The following is a 22,335-nucleotide window of genomic DNA, read 5'->3' on the forward strand; positions in this document are numbered from 1 at the left end:
CCAGGGTGTGTCCCTGCAGCAACAGGCTCTTGCCTATGACTTGGTCTTAAAAGGTTGTAATGCTCTTTTATTGCTGTGTGAGATGAAGAGGAACCATTTAATTAGTTAGAAAAACTGTGCCTTCCCTCACCCTCAAGGTGGATGTGATTCTTGAACCTTCTGTGCCCAAGTGTGCTACCTGCTTCGTTTGCAGAAGCCAGGGCAGCCTGTCCTTGTTCCTGTCCAGCCCTGAAAACAAAGCTGTGGCTGCTCCATCCCTGGCAGTGTTGAAGGGCAGGTTGGATGGGGCTTGGAGCAGCCTGGGCTGGTGGGAGGTGTCCCTGCCCATGCAGGAGGTGGGACTGGATGATCTTTAACATCCCTTCCAACCCAAACCATTCTATGACTTTTAACAACAGTTTAAGGAGTTACCTGTCAGTCCTTGTTACAGACCAGCTGCTCACTGAGAACATACTAAACATGCTTCCTGTAGCCAGAAGTGAACATTTTAATTGTAATTTAGTTCTTTAATGCCTAAGGTTTGAAATACTTTGGATTTGGAAAACCTTATGAAAACGAAACCCCCAAACCAATCCCAAGCACCATTTTCTCAAAGACTCCAGCACTTGGGTGTGAGAGAAAATACATTATTTCCCAACACATTTAGAATTTAGGATTTCCACTTTAAAACAATTGCACAACTGGTGTCACTTGTATCCATTTAATTTGATGACCAACAAGGCAGCTCTTGGAGGAATAAATCCAAAAGTAACAATTCTTGAGATAATGTTTCAGATTTGAAGTTATCTTGCAACTTCAGGCAGCTGCACCGCTGAGGGACAGACATGACACGGACCTACCAACCAACTGCATCTTGATTGACTCTAAAAGAAGGTGTGGTTTTAAGGCTTGGGGAAGTCTGGAAGAACGGTGGCATTCGGTATGAGCTGCAGTGCTCTCCTCAGAGAAGGAGCTCAGGGCTGGGCTGGGCTCTGCCTGTTGGAGGTCTCACCCCTGGGTTAGTGGAGCCCCTCCCTGGGGCTGGGGTTAAACCCCTCCCTCGGGGCCGGGAGTGGCAGCGCCCTCAGGGAAGGCTCCCATGGAGATAAGACTCATCCTTTCTTGTTCCCAGAAGACAGGAATTCCTTCTCAGAAGGAAGGAATGACGTTTCAGCAGCCTGGAGAGCAAGTGCCCTCTGCTAAGGCTCAGTGCCCGGCCAGGACACCAGCAGCTCACACCCCAGAGCTGCACCAACGCAGCCAGGGACGGGACATTAACCACCCATTTCCCCACAGCCCCTTCAATCAGACACTGCAGAAAGGCAAAACGGGAGGATTTGGTTTTAATAGCCGTGCCAGGAGCCGTCCCGAGGCTGCTGCTGCAGGCCGTGTCCCCCGCGCGGGCGCTGCTCCCGCCGCCTCCTACCGCACGTAGTTCTTGGGGAAGAGCTGGAAGAGCTTGCCCTCCTGCGTGGGCTCGAAGCCGTACTTCTCCAGGTTGCCGGGGTCAAACGTGCCGTCCTTCACGTCCTTCTCGATGCGGGGGGCCACCAGCTGCGTGAAGAGCTGCTGGGCCGTCACGGGGGGCTCCGAGCCCTCGGGGGCGCGGTACGAGACGTAGGGCTTGAGCTTGAAGCCCTCCAGGTTGGGGACGACGAACTCGGGCACCATCTCCTTGACGAGGATGAACTTCCTGCTGGAGGTCAGCACGCCCAGCTTCTTGGCGCCTCGGCCCTTGTTGTGGCTGCGGGGGCCGCGCTTGCTGGTGAACGGGGACATGCGGTCGGCGCCGCGCACCAGCCCGCGGGCCAGGTCAGTCAGCAGCCCCATGCCGGGCACCCCGGGAGGCTGCACCGGGGGCAGCCCCGCCGCACGGCCCCGCACACCCCGGCCCCGCACGGCCCAGCCCGCCGAGAGCCGCGCGCCGCCCCGCGCCGCCACCGCCGCACCCCCCAACACCGCCCGCTCCCATTGGCCGCAGCGCGCCAGCCAATCCGCGGCGCGGCGCTGGGGCCTCCCCGCCAATCAGCAGCCAGCGTTCCGGGGGGCGGGGCCTGGCCTCAGCCCGGGGCGCTCCCTCCGCCCCCGCCGCGGGGCCCGGGGTGCGGGGCCTGGGGGTGCGGGGCGGGGCCCGGGGCGCGGGGCAGGGCCGGGCCGGGCCGGGCAGCGCGGGAGGGGCCGCTGCCCTCTGCCCCGGTGTTCACGTCCGCGTTCCCCGGCTGATTCGAAGAGGAGGAGGGAGGCGGGGCCGGGCCGGGCCTGCGGGGCGGCAGCGATCCCGGTCTGTCCGGAGCTGCTGGCCGGGCTGCGGGTGGTTCCCGGGAGGCTCTTCCCCGGGCGGCGGGTGTCGGTGAGTGCCCCGGTGCTGGCTTTTTGCTGAGGCTGCCGTGACCTCGCGGCGCTGGGGGGCCCGTCGTCCTTCCGGGGGGTGTTTCTGGTGCCCGTCCCTGCGGGCAGGTTTGGTTTGCAGCGAGCAGAAAGCTGAGGCTCGGAGCGTGTTGCCCCTTCCCGGAGGGCTCGGGAGCTGTCGATGCTGCTGGCTCAGCTTTTCCTCGTGGGGTTTTGTTTGCTCAACCTGGAGAAAAGGGCAGCCTCGCCACGCCGGTGTTGTTCCCTCGAGTTGCTGTGTTCTGCCCAGCTGGAAGGGCACACTCTGCACGGCTGGGTTAGAGTTTGGATTAGGGAGTCTGGTCAACTCCTGACTCTGTCTTCTCTCTTTTTTTTTTTTTTAACTGTTGCTCCTGCTGCTCCTCCAGACATGGATGAAGAAGGCAACAACACCAGCCTTGAGGTATGAGGTGCCTTGCTCTTCTTTTTGGACATGTTCATTTCCATGTTAGTATTTCCAGAAGCTGAAAGCCACTGTGCCTGATTTGATAACTTCTGTGTAATGTCTTCAGATGCAAATCTTTTACTTGAAAAGAACCTTTCCTGATAAGACTGTTGTCCTACCAAATGTTTCAAGATTGGTCCCACTTCTATCTCTGTGTGTGTGTTTGTAGATGTGGTGGCCTTGGTAGTGTTGGGTGAATGGTTGGACTAGATGTTCTTAAAGGTCTTTGCCAACCAAAACAATTCTACAATTCTGTGATTCTGTGGTGACTTTTTTGTTTTGTATTTAATTGCAAACAGTTCTCACTCTGCTTCATATTTGAAGCTGTTAGTGATGTTAAAGTGACACAACTTAGGTAGCTTTTGCTTCAACGGGACCTTTTTAGCCTAAAGATGGAAGAGTTGCAGCGCTCTGTGGCAGTTCACTCTGCCTGTGTTTGTTCTTCATGATAAACACTCAACTCATAGTCCAACAAGGCACGTGGTGCTTTTCATAGTAATGAAAGACAAGGCTCGTGGTAGCAAATAGTTCTTCTCAGAACAAAAAAATGCACACAGCCTACTCCTGTGTAGTTAAAATGGGTTTCTGAAAGTCCTGTGTTTGTGATCAGTCCATGGGCATGTCCTCTGTGCTCAGGATAAAGTTTCATCTTCTGGGCAAGACTAATCTGAAGGCTCTGCTCTTGGTGCTGGTAGGTGTTTCCACCCCTCCCTCAGTGGGATGTGTCTCATTGTTTGCCTTGGATGGTTGTGTGGAGCTGTTAAACTCTCAGTCAAGCTGCTCCTTCCGTGCTTGGGATGAGTGTGAGCATGATTTATGCAGCAGTATATTTTTGTTAATTACTGCTCATTCTCATTTTCTTAATGAAATTTAAACATCATTGGCAGAAGCAGGTTAGTGCAGTTCATGGCAATCCATGCACTTGGCGTGTCCCTGCTCCATTTCTGATGGAGTGAGGGTCTTCTCAGGGGTGTCCCACCTCTGTATTGTCTCCAAGGGTTGTTTGAGGCTGTGGAAGGCACGTGGGAAGTCCCTAAATTTTGATTCTGCTGTAGCCCTCCTGAGAGAGGTCCTGCAGGCCTGGGCTGCTGGAAGGGCCCTGGAGAGCTGGTGACTTAGCCATGACCTCAAACCTCCCCCAGGTGCTCTCACAGTCTCTGCTCCCTGTCTCCAGCCTCCCTATGCTTGCAACCTGTCTGCTTGCTTCCTCTGCCTGAAAAGCGGAACAGTATTTTCCTGGTGGTTGTGAGAAACCTGTCAGGAACCTCTCAGTTTTTCTTGGAGGCCTGAATTTCTTCTCTCCCTCAGTGTTTTTCTGGGTTGAGGCATGAGGGCTCAGTCTGTGCATTTCTGTGTTTTATTCTTTTGCTCACAAGTGTGTTTCTTCTCCCCCTGTAGCAGCAACGTGACTGGCAGTTGGCAACTACTATTTCTGATGTTATTTGAGATCCTGCAGGCCTGGACAGTGGCAGAACCTTGTGTGTCCCTGCCATGTCAAGGGGAAATACATTAAATGATCACAGTAGATTTATACCAGTAACTCACTGGTTTTTGCCAGGATGTATTTATTGCTAACATATTTTCAACTTTTTTTGTTTTTTAAAATTCTTGTGACCTTCCACTACAATCCCATTAATAATGATAGTGGGATAATAATAGTGGTAGAGTTAGTTTGACTAGGGAAGGGATGTGCTGAGTTAGAGCAGCTGAAGAAGGCAAACTGAAGCCAGGGATGTGTTTGTGCTGCCTGGTCAGGCAGGAGTTGGTAGAACTGCAGCAAACTTCACGAGAGACACGTCTGGTGACTCATAGTGCATTTTAATTTTCCTCTTGGTGGCAAAGCTAAACTAAGAGACCATCCAGATCTGGACCTGAGGGCAAACACTGGGACCAGAACAGCCTGTAGCACTTCAGATTCAAGTACTTGTGAGGCTCAAGACTTACAGGACTTGCTTATCTGTCCTTGGGCTCAGGTTGTTTCCTACTTGATCCTAACATTTGGTTTGCTTTTCTCTCCCTGTTCTGGTATGTTTTGAGCTGGTGTTTGTGAGTTTATTTTAACTGCCAGGATTTTTTCCTGAATAACAACACTCAGCACAGGTCCCAGAACTGTACACCTGAGGGTGGAAGTTTTTCCTGTGTACATAGTTTTCTTTTTACGGTGGCTTCATTCTGCTGTTTTATGACTTATTTTCTCAGTCTCATCCTTTACATTCAGTTCTCATCCTTGTCACTCTGAGTAATTAGGAATAATCCGGTAAGTTCATCACCTCACTGGTTGACCCTGTTTCAGGACTACTTAGGAATGTGTTGAACAGCCCCTGATGTAGAACTGAGCACCTTGTGTTTGCAAAAAGGGCTGGGAGTGAAAGAGGCTGGAAAATGCAGTGAAGTTCAGTTGTATGTGCCACATCAGGCACTGAGGTGTTTTTATGGCTTTTTGCCAGTGTGGGAAACTAATTTCACCTTCCTTTTGTTGCTAGGCTGTGTTACCAGCAGGTGGAACACCAATTATTCAGTTTGTAGAAGACAGAATACAGACAACTATGGTAATGTATGGTTTTAATCAGCTGGATGAAAGGTGATGTGTGCTTAAGTAGTTTCTTGGATAAGTCCCAGTCAGGGTCTGAGTGTTGGTTTCTTTGCTGTTGCTGTGCATGAGGCAGGACTCAATTCCTGTGATTGCACCCCGTGTGCATGGAGCTGATCAACTCACAGATCTTGGGGGGGAAGAAATGCTGAATATTTTGCACATGAGTGTGTGAAAATGCTGGATGTTTTGCATTGTGAGCTTGTGAGTGAGACACTAAATGTAATTTAAATTCAAACTCTTGCATGTGTGAGGTTTTAATTAAAAATTTCAACTCTGGAAGTTACTAACTTCTTTCCCCCTCAATTCCTTTCACAGCTGACTGGGATTGCAATTGGAGCTGCAGTTGCACTCTTATTTATAGCTGTGGTTGTGTTTGTTGTTTACAGAAGAGTGAAACAATCTAGTAAGTACTGGGTGACTGTGCCTGGTTTAAAAGCAGTTTTCTCAGTGATCTTCAGTATTTGTGTAACAATAGGTGGTAGATTTTGTGCCAATTTGTATTAATTGCTTGCTGTGAAGGTAGTGCAGGAAAACAGCTTCAAAAGGATGAGGAACTTGTGTGGATTCACTCCCTTGGCTCTGAAGGTGGGATCCAGAACTGCAGGATGCTGGGGGGTTTGATTTCTCCCCTGTGGGACAGCCTTGGTTTCAGCTGGCATGCAAATAATATCAACCCTGCTGCAATTTCAGTGTTACAGTAATGAGAATCAGGTGAATTAGAGGTTTCCTTAGTGAGATTAAAATCACCTGATCCTTTTGTCTGTTTAGAGGGCCTTTTGATCTCCTCCAGTGGCTGGGCAGAGCCTCAAGCCAGCTCTTCCCCAGTCTGGCCTGGCTAACCAGGCTTGGGTAATGTGGTTTCGTGTGTTGGGTTCAGTGCCAAAAGCTGGCCACAAGAGCCCGCTGCTCAGTGGACAGGAGCCATGGCTGTACAGAGGTAGCAGACCTGGCAGCCTGTGCTCTGCTTTGTGTCTCTCAGCATGGAGCTGCAGATGGTTTCTGAGGTGGTGCTGCTCTTTTTCAGGACAACTCCAGCCACACGTGCCCCAGTACAGGTTTCGCAAGCGAGACAAGGTGATGTTCTATGGGAGGAAGATCATGAGAAAGGTAAGGGTGGCTTGGGGGCAGGGAAGGAAAGACTGAATTCAGACTGGGAGATGGTGTAAACTTTGCAATGCTTCACTTGCTTGGCTTGGCCTGGGGCCTTCAACCTGTAGAATTTCACTGGAATTTTGAGGATGCTGCAGAGCTCCTTGAATTCTGCCTGAATTGCTGATGGAACAGCAATAGCTTCTCCTGGTCAAACCCCACCTCTCTCAAGAATGTTTGCAAACTAAGAGGGTAGGGGTAAATCTAACTCGACTATGGAGTTGATGTTTTTTTAGTAACCTATCTTTCTTGGTATTTAGGATTATATTAAAGATATTCGGGGCCTCAGGATGGTCCCTTACAGATAAGTCCCTTTCAGATAATGACTTCCAGTACTGCCATCACATTCAAAGCTGACACCTTTTTTTCCCATGTGAGTCTGCCTGTGGAGCAGATCCTCTGCAGCCTGTCTCTGCAAAGCACTGAGTGCCTCACCATCTGAGCCCTGGATTTCTTGGGCTGAATTGCAAGTAGAACTTGTCAGACTGTCTCATTAGAGACTGTTCAAGAGAGATTTATCCCAACATTGACCTCTTGACCTTGGTCTGTCACAAGGAAGACCACTTGTGTGATCAGGTTCCTCTTCCAATGTTGTTCCTGTCCTGTTATTGTGGAAGGTCTCCTCAAGAATTTTCCATCAGTCAGGAATCTGTTTCTGCATCAGTTGGTTAAATCCTTCAGGTCTGTGGCTGCCTGTTTGATATTTAGTTCTGCTTTTTGTTTGGTTTTTACTTCTGTCTTTACAAGTGGCTTTTCTTGGGAAATGGCAACAAGAAGGCTTGAGGAAATCTGAAGAAGACACTTTTCCTTTAATGGGTGAGGTGACCCTTAGCAGGCATGCTAGGTGTTCACCACTGATTGCCTGGATTTCAGTTCACAGAATCACACTGAGGAGATTAATGTTCCTTCTTTTCATCTCAGAATAATGCTTCCCTTCAAGCTACTTAGTCTATGTGGAATGTGAGAATAATTTTTTCTGACTGGCAGTGCCACTGTGGTCAAAATAACTCATCTTCTCAGAGGTGTCAGGAGTGGCTGTGTCAGCACAGAGATTTTGCAGTTGGTCCTGGAGGTTGAGGAGATTTATTTACTCAACTCTCCCCTTGCCAAAATCTATGTAGCATCTTCTTGGAGCTCTGTGCAGTTTTATACACATGGTGCTACTGATAAAGCTGCTTCTTGCTCAGGTGGGAACTCTGACATCTCTTTAGAATAACAAATGGTGATTTCTTGCTTGAAGTCACCTAAGATGGTAAATATCCATGGTTGATCAAGGAAGAAGGCTGTTTAATCCTGGCTGCCATGAGTGCCCCCTGCCTGCTGTTCATAGGGTCTGAACCAAGGTGCAGTCTGGGGGGCTCCCTGACCCAGGGGAGCTGTGAGGCAGGAATGGGACTGGCACCTTCTGGGACCACAGTGTGGGCTGTCCCTGCCATGTCCTGTAGGATAACCTGCCAGAGTCCAGGTGTGCACTCACATTACCAGGGCACTGAAAAACAAGATCTGTAGAAAAACAACTTACAGGTAAGTAAACTTGCTTGGTTAGTCACTGCTTGTTGAGGAACACTTCCTCTTATGAGCTGCCACAGCCTTCTGCCTCACTGCTGAACTTCACTGAGTTGAATTCAAATACCTGGGCTTAATTAGACATTGTGCTGGCTTTAATACTCAGTTCCAGAGCTCTTTCATTGTGGAGAGAGGAGATTCCTTCCTTAGCCTTGCCTTCCCTTGCAGATCAGGCTTCATGTAGAACTTGGTCAAGAAAGTCTCCAGTGAAAAAGTGCATGTTCCCAGCAGCTTCTTAATTCTGATATTCTTGAATGCAGTTGTTTGTATGTAACACACGTAAATAAAGAAAGCTTAGAATACTGAATGGTAAAATCACTTCAGGTAATTTTTGGTTTGGAGTTTTAGGCATTCCTTTTTGCTTGTGTTTCTGAATAAGACATAGAATATTACAAACCAACTGCTGCTGGTTGTACTTGATGTGCTTTTGATAAAATACTGTGATTTTACTTTCTAAAAAAAAAAGAGTGAGACTAAAATTTTCTTTTGTGAGAGAAACTTGTTCCTGGGGTTCAAGCTTTCTAGTCTCATCTTTTTGGAGGCAGGACTATGGCCCCTACAAGAAGGACATTAATGGGCTGGAGCATGTCCAGAGAAGCACAGTGGAATGGGGGAAGGGGTTGAGCACAACTCTTATGAGAAGCAGCTGAGGGAGCTGGGGGTGTCCAGCCTGGAGACAAGGAGGCTGAGGGGAGACCTGCTGGCTCTGCAGCTGCCTGAGAGGAGGTTGGAGCCAGGGGAGTTGGTCTCTGCTCCCAAGGAACAAGTGATAGAACAAGAGGAAATGGCCTCAACTTGCCCAGGTGAGGTTTAGGTTGGATATTGGGAACAACTTCTTCATGGAAATGATTGTCAGACCCTAGCCAGGCTGCCCAGGGCAGGGGTGGAGTCCCCATCCCTGGAGGGGTTTCAAAGCCATGTAGATGTGGTGCTGAGGGACATGGGGCAGTGGTGGCCTTGGCAGTGCTGGGGGAATGGGTGGACTGGGTGATCTGAAAGGTCTTTTCCAACCAAAACGATTCTATGATTCAACTCCTTGAGAAAGAAGCAGAGAACTAGCAATGTTTTGAAAGTCACTCACGAGGCGTTTACTTGGTCTTGCAGTTTTTGCGTTTGTCCAGCCGGTGGCACTTGGTAACTGTTAAAACGTAGCTACAAGCCCTGCAGCCCGGCTGTGCTGCCGGTTGCCAGCAGCTCGAGTGCATCCGTCCCCAGCTTCTCAGCATCACAGGCTGCCACAGGAGCAGCAGAGCTTAAAATGTTACCTGTCTGCCCCATCTTGAGTGCTCCTGAATGAGACCTGTGCAGCAAAGGGTTCTTTCCCCTCTACCATCCACTACTCCTGTAGTAGCTGCTACTACAAATCCTAGGAAACTCCACTTGCTTTCTGCTCCACTTCTATCCTGCTGTAGATGTTGTTCCTGCCCTCCAAGACCTTGTGTAAGTGCTTCACTCTGCTCATGTTCTCATGACTTTTTAGATGAGTCGGAGCCTTCCCATGGTTGGAACTGGTGGGTTGGGGTTTTGTTGTTTGTTTTGTTCTTTATTTGGGTTTTTATATTTGTTTTCATTGCTTCCTCTCAGGTTACCACTCTCCCCAACTCTCTGGTTGGGAACACTGTGCCTCGCCAGCGGATGCGGAAGCGGGCAAAAGTTTTATCTTTGGCTAAAAGGTACTTGGGCTTCTGGGAGGGGGTGAAGTCATGCCATGGAGGCTGGTTTGGTGGGGTTTTTTTTGCCTGTGGTGTGGAGCCTGTCCCTACCTTAGCCCTTTTCTGCAGCTGCTGTTTTTTCACAGCCCTGCCAGCTGTGCAGCACCTGGCATTAGGCTGGGAATTGTGCTGGAAGGGAGCGATTTGTGCACGCAGCACGGGCTGGAGCTTTGCTGAGGAAAGGCAGGAGGGTGGAACCTGCTATTCTGTCCCTGCCTGCTAACGTGTGCCTTGGCATGATGTGCATTTAGCCATCCCATGGGGTTGGTACACAGCCCAAGCCTGAGATGAGCTAGGTGTCTTGAACCTTCTGACTTTGTGTTTTCCTTTGTAGGATTCTGCGTATTAAGAAGGAATGTCCAACTCTCCAGCCTAAAGAACCACCTCCCTCTTTGCTAGAGGCAGATCTGACTGAATTTGATGTGAAGAATTCCCATTTGCCATCAGAAGTCCTATACATGCTTAAAAATGTTAGGTACGTTAAATGGAAAGATGACTTTGGATTTTGTTTTTGATGGATGTTCCAGTGATCTAAGTACTTGGCAGTTTGTGTCAAGTCTTAAAGGCCTGGTCAGAATCTTGAAGCAGTTGACTGAAAGCTCATCTGAGCATTAGGAAAGAATAAATCTTTTCTTATTTTCTAGAAACATTAAGAAAATAACTGTTAACAAAAGGACATCGATAAGTGTCCTAAATTTGGGGGTAATGATAATAAAGCTTTTCTAACGTGACCGGATTTCTCTTTGTACATTTTTCAGGTTCCCTTTAGATTCTAACAGACAATTCTTTGGTACAGAAAGGCATCATAATTGATAAATGTTAATTGGATGCCATATTATTGACAACTCTTTAAACTGCAGAATCTTTTATTTCCCTGGGTAAAAAGGCTGCAAACAGAATCAAAGTCAACTTAATCCTCACAGCTCTTTGGTGGGTTGAGAAGAAGAGGGGGATGGTCTTTGTGCCTGTTCAGTCAAGTGTTGGCTTTGCAGACACAGCAAAGAGGATGGGATGAGATCTTCAGACCTGTATTATTTTCTTTGTGTATGTTCATTTTTCTCCCAGTTATGATACGATTTAGTCCTGAAGGTCACACATACTGTAATAAAACTGCTGCTTAAGTCATCTAAGCTTTCTACTGTGGAATTATGGTCTCCTGTGACTAATTGATGTTGCAGCAGAATTTGATTGATTGATCTTGTTAAATGTGAGCTAATGGAGCTGTGTTAAGGGCCCTTCTGGTGCTGTGCACAGAATTATCAGGTTTAAGTGAATGTTTCTGTCTGCCTGGTAGTGACTGACTAGTTTCAGTTCTGGATGAGTCAGTTGCAGGTTACCTGCAGGAGATGGAATATTCCAAACTCACAGGGATGTGCAGATGACAGGGGTTTTCTCCTCTGCTTTCAGTACCCCTCGTGCACTCTGGTTACATGGATAGGGTGGCTGTACTAAAAGGGGAAGTTCAAACGGGTGACATTTCTCATGCAATGGGTGAATCAGGTTTTTGTATTTCTTCCTCTTCAAAAGCCATCCTGATGTTTGCTTGTGACAGACTGGCTATCCTTCTGTCTAAGCCTGCTGGCATTACCCAGAGTGCTACTTGAAAAGGAGCTCCAGTATGTACAGTTTCCAGTGTTTCCCAGCACTCTTGCACTTCTCTTGGAGTTCTGCTCCTTCTGCCACACTGTTGGACTGCTGGGCATCCACTGACCCTGAGCTTCCTCTGCTGTTAGAGCCTGGGGGCTTTGCTAGTTCAGGAAGGATTTTCCAAAGGCAGTGAGAATTTTAAGTTTCTCTTTGCAGAAAAGGAAAAAAAAAAAAAAAAGCTGATAACCTCTTTCTTTCCTGCAGGGTTCTTGGCCACTTTGAGAAACCTCTTTTCCTGGAACTGTGCAAACACATGTTTTTTGTGCAGCTGCATGAAGGTGAATACATCTTTCGTCCTGGGCAGCCAGACAACAGCATCTACGTTGTGCAGGATGGCAGGCTGGAAGTTTGCATTCAAGAAAGTGTAAGAATAAACTGCTCTGTGGTTCTGGAGATGAAATCTGTTGGCATAGCACATAGGTTGGCATCAATCATTAAGCACTGATTAAACTTAGACTTTGGAATCATAGTGATTTAGAAAGGATTGCTTACAACTCTTCAGGGCCGTGATATTTGTAAAGATCGAGGTTTGGAGCTGTGGGTCCCCCATGTCTTAGATGACAGTGAAACACAGTGCTGAGCAGGTGTTCTGAAATGTCCTCTAGTTGCATAGTTGTGGAGGGGACAGGAGCATCATGGGCAGTGGAAACATTCTCCTTTTGGATGGCAGTGATATCAACTAGTTCAGTGTGCAGAGCAGGAGAGATCAGGTACACTGCATTCCGTAATATTCCTGTGTGGTAGTTAGTGGATTCACCTGGGAGGTGGAAGAGTCAGATTCACTTCTGGGTAGGCAGGGGAAAGAAATTATGGTTTTTCATGGGAGGACATGTGAAAATGTTGAGTGCCAGCCCTTGTGAGCCCATCTGCCTATTCAGATTTTATTTTTTCCTCCTTCCTGACTGAACTTTGAGTTCAGCTTGGACATGTGAACAGTTTTCTGATGGCTGAAAATGCAGGGGGTTTGTGTTTGTGAGTTATGCCAAATCTGCTGATTTCTGTGTATTTTTGTATTTTGCTGCTCTTTGTTTTATACTGCCCCTTGACATGTAATTCCTCAGCAAGGGGAGCTGATTCTATCTCGGTGAAGGAAGCTTTTTTGAATTGGTTGTTACACAGCAAAGACAAGCAGGTCACATCTCCCCTCTAGACAAAACTGGCTTGTAGTTTCTTTTAACTTACCATTTTTGAAGTGGTGTTTTAAAACTTTGGTGGCTTGAATTACTGTATTTCCATCAGAGCAGAGAGAAAAAAAACATCCAAGTTCTAATGGGGGACCATTTGTTTTGGGGCTGCTCAGAGTACTGGGAGAGTGAGAGCAAGTGAAGCTTTCTGAAATGCTCTGTATCTGCCCTGTGCCCAGTGCTGAGTCTGCAGTGATCTTTGTTCTACCCTTGCAGGATGGAACAGAAGTGGTTGTTAAGGAGGTGCTGGCAGGAGACAGTGTCCACAGCCTTCTCAGCATTCTTGATGTTATCACGGTGAGTTCCTGGACCTGCAGGTTTTCTGCAGTGCTGCTTTGTGTCACAGAGCCTGTGGAGTGGAGGAGGCTTAGAATATTGCTTGGGAAGAATCAGAATGGAAAATGTTTCTTTGACCAGTTCTTTTCCTCTTCCCAGGCCTTAACAGCTCTAAACTTAGCTCTGTGGTATCTAAGTTGGTTGTGAGATGTGTGTGCTTGACAATGTAATGGGCTATTTCTGATAAGCAGGAGGATCTGAATTATTCTTTCATGGCTGAAAAAGTGAATAGGGTTTGATGTGCTCGATGTCACAAAGCAGTCAGGAAGAGGACCAGGTTAAGGCCCAGAAGTCCAAGCTTTTTGTTACTTAATGAGTTTATTTTTATTGAGTCTAATGAAAATAAATCTGACAGTTACTATTGTAATTGTACTGTGAAATCAGTTGATGGATTTAATTTTTTCCTAGTCTGTTAATGTTGCTGGTGCCTATCTGAAGGCTGTGCTCCTTGGCAGGCAACAAGATGAGCTAAATGCTGCCTGGTCCTATTTACTGCACCAATTGGTGGGGTGGATTTTGTTTCAGTTGGAATGACAGTGGTGGTTTTGCTGACAGTGTCACAGGGCATCTATTTAATAGATATACATGAACAGAAGGAGGTGAATTAATCATCTTCAATAATTTGCAGCACTTGAAGGATTCTGGTAATTGAGAGGGTGAAGATAATCTAATCAATAAGTTGTTTGGATTTGACCTTGTCTTGTGTTTCTCTTGTGCTTGGCTGTCTCCTGTCATTAGAAGGTACTGTTATTCCATGTGTAAGTAGTTTTAATGATTCTGTGAATTATTCTTTGCCACTTCTAGTTGCAAGCAGATAGAGCATATATATATAATTTCCATAAAACCTACCGAAAGTGATAAAACATTTTTAAGCTTGGTCACACTTTCTCCTGTAGTAGGTAATGGAATGTGAATAACTTGGGCTGTACAAGTCTAGGTCCTGCTGTCAAACCCATATTAATAGCAGATCAAGGGGTATCTTTGCCCTTGTTACTTCCACCAGTAATTTTTCTTCATGACAATATTCTAAAGAGCAGGACCATTGTACAGGAATGTGATTACTAGTCATGTTATTTTCCAATATTATTTTTGAATAAACAAGAAGCAATCCTTCTTTGGCTTTGTTTTGTTAAAGGGTGGTTGCCATTAGTTGTATAATTTCTGCTTTTCCTCTTCAGTCCTTTAGGTATAAGACTTTAGGTATAGGAGTAGCATGAAATGGGCAAGGAGGGTGAAAGCAGCATTGGTCAAAATAGAGGAGACTTCTGAGTGACATTCCAAATTAGTGAATGAGTCTTGGAACTTCCTGCAGGTAGCAAAGCCTTAATTTTCACTTTAAATACCAATGAATACATGGGTCTGACATGAGAAAGGAAATGCATTCAGAGAGGATTTGAGTTGGCTGAGCTGGATTTGTGATCCCTTGGACTGATTTTGCAACACATGGGCTCAAGCCAGTTCCCCACTTGGTTGAGAGAAGTGCAAGAAAATTGAGGTTGCTGCAAGGAGTGTTTGTTGATGGATCCTAAAGAGAGGTCACACAAGAGGTGCTCTTCTAATTTACTTTTCCATTTTTTTTTAAATTGAAAAGTCCCCTTAGATCTATGAGATACAAAGATACCAGCTGTGGCATAAGAGACCTGCTCACTGCTCCCGTGTGCAGTCAGAGCTGTTTCCTCAGTGGGAAATTTTCATTCAGAGTTAAATGGGACAAATGGAGAAGGTGTTTGAGGCTGATTGCTAGAGCTTTGGGGTTTAGTTTTCCTTTGTCCTCTGTGTAGAGATGGTATTTGGAGAACTGTGAGCAGGTGGCATAGCTGGAATGAACCAGAAGAGACTGGGAGGAATATTGATCTGGCAGGGCCTGAGGGCTAAAAATTTAAAGTGAGGATTAGAGCAGTTGGAAAAGCACTTGGATAAAGGTGAGCCTGCAGAGCTCAAGTCTGTTCAAATGACAGTGGACAAGACAGATGAGGTTATAAACAACAATTGATTGCTGCCAGAACTTGGAGTTGCACCAGTGTCAGTGTAGTGTAGAGAAGGATGAAATCCAAGCAAGGGGAATAGAGAGAATGTGCCAGATTTTGGGAGACAAAAGGTGTTACCACTCCAGGTGGGAGAATGTAAGACACCTATGCCTCTTCTAGCAGATTTCTTAACCAAATTCATTTGGATTTTACCAGTGGCTGTAATCTGCATTCAACTACTACTTTAGCTGTGACATTTGTCACCTACAATCTTTAATTATTCCCCAGCTCTTAGAGCAAGACAGAAGTAAATAGTTACCTGTGTTGAGAACAAGTTCTCTCTTGAGAAACCTCCAGTTCATAACTGATTATAACTTAACTGTTCCTTGTGACCTCAATGTGTGACTGTAAAATATTATAATTTAAATGTGATATTCTCCATGTGCAGCTGATTACATGATATGTGAGGGAACTGACAATTATGGGAACATTTCCTCTCTGTGTTCCTCTGTCAGCTTTTAGCATGTTCCAACCCAACTGGACACAGTGGCTTTGCCCTTCCACAGCAGGGATTTCAAAAGGGAAACAACTATATCCTGAAAAACTGGAGGGTTAAGTTGTTGTTTGGAGAAAAAGGCTGATTATCCTCAAATGGGTTTTTTGAGACTGTTGGTGCTGGTCTGTCCCCAAACACTGCTCAGGAAAAACAGCAACCACTTCACTGGATAGGTTGTAGAGCAGATCAGTGTGATGTGCAGTGCCTCTTTGTCCTTTAGAATAACTATTATGGAACAGCTACAATTAATTCTTATCCTTTGTCCAGCAACTAAAGATCTAATACATTTCTATAGTTTTTCACTATATATTTGGTATAGAAATTGATTGGAAATAAGTCGGTGACAAGAACATAATATATGTACTTAAAAGCACACTAAGTACTTTTCAGTATAAGGAGAATTCCAAACTACTTCTCTTTCTGAAGCCAAGCGTTAAACTGATGTGTAAAAGAGGAATGTTGCATTTATTTTTGGTGCAGCAAAAGACACTGAAATGTGATTTGTTTCTTTACTTAATTAAAGGAAACTCAGGGAGACTGAGAACGCCTGGTTACTTTGCACAGTGGGTCAAAGAGATGTTTAAAATTTCAAATCCCTCAGGAACTTGAAAATCAAAGCTATGAATATCATCCTCAGATTTTATAAAAAGGTCAGCAGAAGTTGGTGTAATTAAGGAATTGGTTCCAATTAATTTAATTTAATTTTAGAATCTGCTACATCGTGACTTCCAGACCAGAAAGGCAGACAGAGCTGGAGCTTTATTTCTCCAGGGTGGTTATAGTTGTACAGAATGTATCTTGTTTGCTTTTGCTATGTTCTTTGGGCAGAAAATCTTTGCAGGGATTGTGTTTAACTTGCTGATGCTCTGGAGGATTTGCAAGTTTTTAGTTTTTAATCAGCATTTAGCATCTGTGTGTTTAGCATGTGGAAAAATTTCCCTTCTGCTGCTGAGGAGGAATGAAAACTTCAAGGCTGTGAGGTGACTGTGTTGAAGTAAAAACTCCTTTCCTTCCTTAGCTCCTGCTCTGTACCACAACAGGCCTCCTTTTATCTTAGAAATGTTGGCTAAATCAATGTTTCAGGAATTGGTAAATTAATTAATAGATACTTTTATAGATATTTCAACATGTGCTAACAGGGTGGAAGGGGTTTTGTCTGGAGTTTGTCATCCAAGTGCTCAGAAGTGGGTTTTTGCTGAGATCTATTTTGATTCAAGAGGGAAAATCCTAAACCAGAGTCTTGCCTTCCAGTGCAAAAATCTGTATTCTGTGCTATTACTCTTCTTTGGCTTGTTAATTCTCCATCTGTTCTTTAAGCAATCAGGGATAGTCTAAGCCCACTTCATCTCAAGTAAAGAGAAGCTGTTTGCTTTTGTCATTTGGAATATTTCATATATTTATGCATATATATGAAGATGCTTATATGTTTATATCTTAGAACACAATAAGTCTGCCTGTTTTTTGTCTTATTCCATCGTGTGTGTGATTACTGTACAGTTTTGCTGTATTTTTTGCTCACTGTGTGAGCCTGTGATTATTGCAGCAAATAGCTTGGTTGTCAATACAGATAATAAAATCAACAAAAAGTCTTTTCTCTGCAGTCTTGAATAGCTGGAAGTCGAAACACTTGGGAAGTCTGGCTTTGTCTGTAATAAAACTGTAACAGAGCTGATAAACTAGTCAGTTCCCCTTAACCTGATACTCCTTCTTGTAGCTCTTATTTCTGTGCCTCTGTGTTTAATGCCAGTGTGAATTCACCTGACCATGCTGCCCTCATTACACCCCTGGCAGGTCATGGAGCAGAAGTTCAGGTTCTTTTTGTGGTCAGATGATGTCTGTCAAGCACAAACAATATCAAAGGAGAAATTTGGGAAGCAATTGGGAAGAGCTGAGTCAGATAATTGGTGGATTAATGTTGTGTCTCTGAAACTTTCTCTTAGGGTCATCCTGCTCCTTACAAGACAGTCTCAGCCCGAGCAGCCATTCCATCCACTATACTGAGACTTCCAGCAAGTGCCTTTCAAGATGTCTTCCAGAAATACCCTGAAACTCTTGTTAGGGTGGTACAGGTAAGCTTTGTTGTTAAGTAGAATTGAAGGGGGGGGGGAAAAAATTGATCACTCTAATTTCCAGGTAACAAGGAAGACGTCTTGAAGTTCAGCAAACATCTGCATCCTCATGCAGACACAGAACTGTTCAATATAGCTTTTATTTTTACTATTTCTGCTATTCTCTTACTCTCAGACTTAGCATTAATCATGTACAGGAAGAAATAATTCATGTATATATACATTGAATCAGCTTCTGTGTGTGATAGCGTCTCAAATCAGCCTGACCTGCACTGTGAGCTCTTTGGTTCTGGTGGAGTAGAATGTGTTGGCATGGGCTCTGCACCATGATTATGCACCAACAAGGCTTCAGAAGGGCTTTGAGAATGGAAAAGCCTGTCACACATTCTGAAAAAGGACTGGTGTACCCTTGGGAGCTGTTTGTTGAGGGGTAGTGCTTTGTAACTCACAAAATTCAGACTGACAGGTGAATTTCCACGTCAGGAGCAGTTGTCAGTATCTGAGGAAAGAGCTGTGCTTTGTGTTAGCTGTAAGTTCACCTTCCCTTGCTTTGCAGGAGCTTAGCTCTCAAGTGAGCACTGTAAAAATGTCTTGTACATCCTGCAGGTGGAAGTTAGTGCAGGGCCTCGGGAATTAATGTTGTCAGTTTGGAGAGTTTGCAGAGCAGCACATGGTCCCACAGGTACTATAGTCTAATGTGTGCATGGGATCTGATCAGTCATTCTGCTCTGCCCTTTGGTTTTACTATCACTTCTAAATCTTTTTGTCCTTGCAAACTGTTCTGGTATCTGGATTACTTATGAGTGATTTATGACACATGAGCCTCCTAATAATGATGGTTGAGGAGAACATTATGCCAATTTAATTGGCTCTGTGAGAGCTGATACAAAAGGGAGGATGGGTAAAGAGTGGGAATAAGCTGCCAGGGCAGAGGAAGGTCAGATGGCAACCATGTCTCATGCTGGTTGAGAGTGTTTGCAGAGCACAGGCTCAGCATGGGGAAAGCTGGGATAATATTTTTAATGAGGGGAGAAAACCAGAAGCAAATGCATTTATTTAAATGCATACTTCTTATGAACATTTACAGAAAGCAAAAAATCATTGGATTCTTGTGCCATCAAATGATGATGAAGTCTTTGGTAAATCACTTGAATCTGTCTGTCTCAATTTATCAGCTGTAAAAAGGAATTTCAGCTTAGGGTGCAGACTTCAGGTGTTCTGGTAACTAAATGATATATATTTAAATGTAAGAACTCGTGTGGGAGATGCTAAGTGCCAATGTTGTTGCTTCTAGATCATCATGGTGAGGCTGCAGAGAGTGACATTCCTTGCTTTGCACAACTACCTTGGGCTGACTACTGAGCTCTTCAATTGTGTAAGTTTGGTGTACGTTTTATCTGCTTTTCCTGTGCAGCCTGTCCATGCCTTGGCACAGAGGTTTTCCTTCCTGCAGAAGATCATAAAGCAATTGTTACATATTCATTTAATAGTGACAGTACTCGAGAAGTAAGTTCTTGCTATAACCAGCCCATAAAGTCTGCCTGGGGGGTTGGGGAGAAGTGTGGAAGCTTAAAAGAAGGGGATTGCTGCAGGGTGGTGCACATGCATCACTGTGTGTCAGCAAGTCCTGACCTGTTAATGACATTGAGTCACTTCTACCTAGAACAGTTCTAGGGGTGTTGCCTCCTTGGTGGAAGATGATCAGGTCAGGGAATAGTTAAGCAAATTGGACACACATAGGCCATGGGGTTTGCACCTCGGAGTGCCAAGGGAGCTGGCAGAATTCACTTGCAAGGCCTCTTGACTGTCTGTGGTCACTGTGACTGGGAAGTATTCCAGGGGCCAGTACTGGGTCCTGTCCTGTTTGGTGTCTGAGGTTTATGTTTGCCTTTTCACCTTGCTGCTTGCAGCAGAGCCAAGCCATCCCGCTCATCTCTGTGGCAAGTGTAACATCTGGAGGAAGTTCAAGCAAAGCAGTAAAAAGACAAGTGTCCAACATATCTGAAGAAGATCGTGGAGAGAAGTTTGAAAAAGCTGGGGAAGCTCTGGAAATAGGTGCAGCTTGTGGAGGTGTGTAGGAACTGTCCTTTGTGACATTCTTGAACTGTTGTGCTATTCATCAGAGGATTTTTATTTGATGAGAGTAGTTAAAGATTGTCTTAAATCAGTTTCAGGTTTGAAGTTTTTTTGATTAGTCCTTAGCTTTATTAGGAATTTATTGCTGTGCTGTTAAGGATGCTGAAGGGGACAGGAAAAAAAAGTGGCTCCTAATGTTAACTTCATAGGAGGAGCTGTGGAAATTCTGCACTCCGGATACTAGCAAAAGAATTGCTGGGTATGTGAAGGCTTTTGGGCTGTGTCAGTATGGAATCTGAGCCTGGCAAAATAGATTAAGTTGAATTTGGCCTCTGAACCTGATTTTTTTTAAATTAAATCACAAGCAGTTAACACTGGAGTTTCAAAACCTTTAGCACAGCCTTTAAGAAGTTTGGGAAGTGAGTAGCAAGAGGTTCTTGCTGTCAAGGAAATGTTCTTTTATTTGAGAATCCCTTGTGTTTACATTTGTGTAATTCTTGTTTCTAAATTTCAGATACATTGAAGATTCCTGGTACAGAAAACTCTGAGCATGTTTTCAGAAGAAGCCTTTCTTCACCCCCCTATGCAGGGTCTCCAGAATCTTTTAGTAAGTGCTTGGCAAAAATGTGAGACATGTGCAATGTGTTTAATCATATGGGGGAAGGAACATGCTGCCTGGAGCACTGGGCTAGATAATCTTCCTGTTAATGTTAGATAATCATCTTGCAGTAGAACTGCTTCCTAACTCATTTGTCAAAAATGTTTTCTGAAGTAACAAATGGACTGTTATCTAAGAGAACATTCCCTTGCTGTCTTTATTTGCAATTGAGAACAGTACAGTAATTTGGCTACTGAGAGACCTGCAAATGAAGAGCTTTATTAATTGATATAACTGAAATAAAATGAGTTCTGATGATACCCTGTCATCTTTCATGCAAAAGATGACACACGGTTCTTGCCTGGCTGATTGTCCCAAAGAGCTCATCACATGGCTTTGTTGCTTTTAGAGGAATGTTTTTTGAGTGGGTAATAGAGGTAATTTATCATTGAGTGCTCTGATGAGACATTGATGAGGCTGAGCTGTTTTGATGCTGCGGTATTTGTTTCAGGGAACTCCACTCATCTCCACTGTAGATGGAGAGTCCATCCGTGCTCCTAGAAGCTTGTGGAAGGGCCCCTGTGTGTCCATTTGTCCTTCCTTTCACCTTTTAAGTCTCCTAAGAGTTGTCATGGTACACAGAGCTTAGCAGAGAGAGAGAGAGAATTAATTTTTACTGACAGAAGGAGTGTTTCTAATTGGGTAATTATGATTTGTCTCAGTTAATGGAGCTGATTTCTGCTCACTGCACTGAGGTTACAGTTGCTGTTTAACTTGCACAGAAACTATCTTGATGTCTGTAATGAAAAGATCAAGATGTTGCTTCGTATTCTGTTCTACTGCCTTGCTGTGTGTTCACACTCCTTGGGAATAGTGGTTATGTGTAATATTGATTCAGAGAAAAGAGAACTGGCTGTTATTAGGCTCATCCAGGTGCTGTTATCTCGGTCTCTCTGATTTGCTTGCTTGCTTGGCTCCTTAGAATTAACCAAAACTACTGAAAATTACTTTGGGGGAGACATTTTTGCCTCAGTTGCTCATGGGTTTGGGCTGTCATTTCTTCTCTGGTTTTTGTACAGCTGCCCAACATGGAGTGTAGCAGTTGTGTAGATCAGGAATATGATCCTGCCAACTTGGGCTTAGTCTGCTTTTTAACTGCACTAACCCTTTCTGTGGAGAAAGAGATGTAATTAAGTCATGTGGACAGTAATTAAGTATCTGGACAGAAGAATTAGATGAATGAAATAATCTAAACCACAGGATCTTTAGTATGTGATAACTTCGTCAGTTTTGTTGTTCCTGGAAGTAAGTGTTCCCAAGTTGTTTTTTTTTAAGGTTAAGTAACAGGTAGCTTATCTGTTTGTTGGGATTTTTTTCTCAAGAGCTAAGAGGAGCTACTTTTCCATCTTCAGAGCTGAGGCCCTGACTCTCCAGCATACCCAGGAGCACAGGACCTGCTGCCTTAGCAAGAGCAGGGAGCTCAGCGAGTGGGGACTGGGAAGGGAAGAGGCAGCTGGAACACTGCCAGGGACTCAGGCAGTTGCCATTGTTTCTTGCAGCGCCTTCCATCCCAGCCGTGTGTGGGATACCAGCAGGCATGTGTTCATCAAACAGGATTGCATTCCACACTTGAGTTTCCCACTGCCTTCTGTTCCCTTGACTCAACAGTTCTAGTTAAAGCTTGTTCTGATGCATCCTCTCTAACTCCCGTTTGAGCAACAAGACAGTTTAATTAATCACTGTGTGGGAAGCTTAGATCTACGACTGAGATGAAGACTTCTACTTTGAATAGAAGCCTGGTAGACACAAGCTTTCACTCTTAGAATGCCTCCTCTTTTTCCTCACTGTTTTTTTAACATGCAGAGCTATATAGAGAATGCTTTTCATGCCTACATGCCCCTCATCAGATGATTTAGGTTTAACCTGAGAAATGTGTGTTTAGATTTAAAATGCACTTGGTGTATTGGGGCTTAGTAATGATGCTGACACTGTGATTTGAGGGGCAGTATAATTGACAGGTAGGCAAATCAGCCCATATGGAGTTCCATGCTGCTATTTCTAGTATCCCAG

The 22,335-nt window shown here is 45.0% G+C and overlaps 2 protein-coding genes across 2 annotated transcripts in view; one reads left to right on the forward strand and one right to left on the reverse strand.

Moving 5' to 3' along the window:
• Positions 1-1,304: 1,304 nt before the first annotated feature.
• Positions 1,305-1,917, reverse strand: MRPL41 (mitochondrial ribosomal protein L41). Its single transcript, XM_051636567.1, has one exon. It carries the CDS (start codon positions 1,807-1,809, stop codon positions 1,402-1,404), a length of 408 nt encoding a protein of 135 aa, XP_051492527.1. The 5' UTR covers positions 1,810-1,917; the 3' UTR covers positions 1,305-1,401.
• Positions 1,918-2,123: 206 nt separating this feature from the next.
• PNPLA7 (patatin like phospholipase domain containing 7) overlaps positions 2,124-22,335 on the forward strand; it is a 127,483-nt gene continuing 107,271 nt past the window's right edge. Inside the window, exons 1-13 of the mRNA XM_051636457.1 lie at positions 2,124-2,329; positions 2,736-2,770; positions 5,296-5,361; positions 5,721-5,808; positions 6,430-6,512; positions 9,705-9,793; positions 10,167-10,307; positions 11,684-11,843; positions 12,880-12,960; positions 17,463-17,591; positions 18,886-18,966; positions 19,502-19,661; positions 20,182-20,274. Coding sequence (XP_051492417.1) covers positions 2,738-2,770; positions 5,296-5,361; positions 5,721-5,808; positions 6,430-6,512; positions 9,705-9,793; positions 10,167-10,307; positions 11,684-11,843; positions 12,880-12,960; positions 17,463-17,591; positions 18,886-18,966; positions 19,502-19,661; positions 20,182-20,274 — 1,204 coding nt within the window. The 5' untranslated portion in view covers positions 2,124-2,329; positions 2,736-2,737. The remainder of the gene's footprint in view (positions 2,330-2,735; positions 2,771-5,295; positions 5,362-5,720; positions 5,809-6,429; positions 6,513-9,704; positions 9,794-10,166; positions 10,308-11,683; positions 11,844-12,879; positions 12,961-17,462; positions 17,592-18,885; positions 18,967-19,501; positions 19,662-20,181; positions 20,275-22,335) is intronic.

Source organism: Apus apus, chromosome 19 (genome assembly GCF_020740795.1).
Source record: "Apus apus isolate bApuApu2 chromosome 19, bApuApu2.pri.cur, whole genome shotgun sequence".
NCBI lineage: Eukaryota > Metazoa > Chordata > Aves > Apodiformes > Apodidae > Apus > Apus apus.

Bases quoted from the DNA above. Each gene is read 5' to 3' on its own strand.
- MRPL41 (XM_051636567.1), bottom strand. From the start codon at position 1,809: ATGGGGCTGCTGACTGACCTGGCCCGCGGGCTGGTGCGCGGCGCCGAC.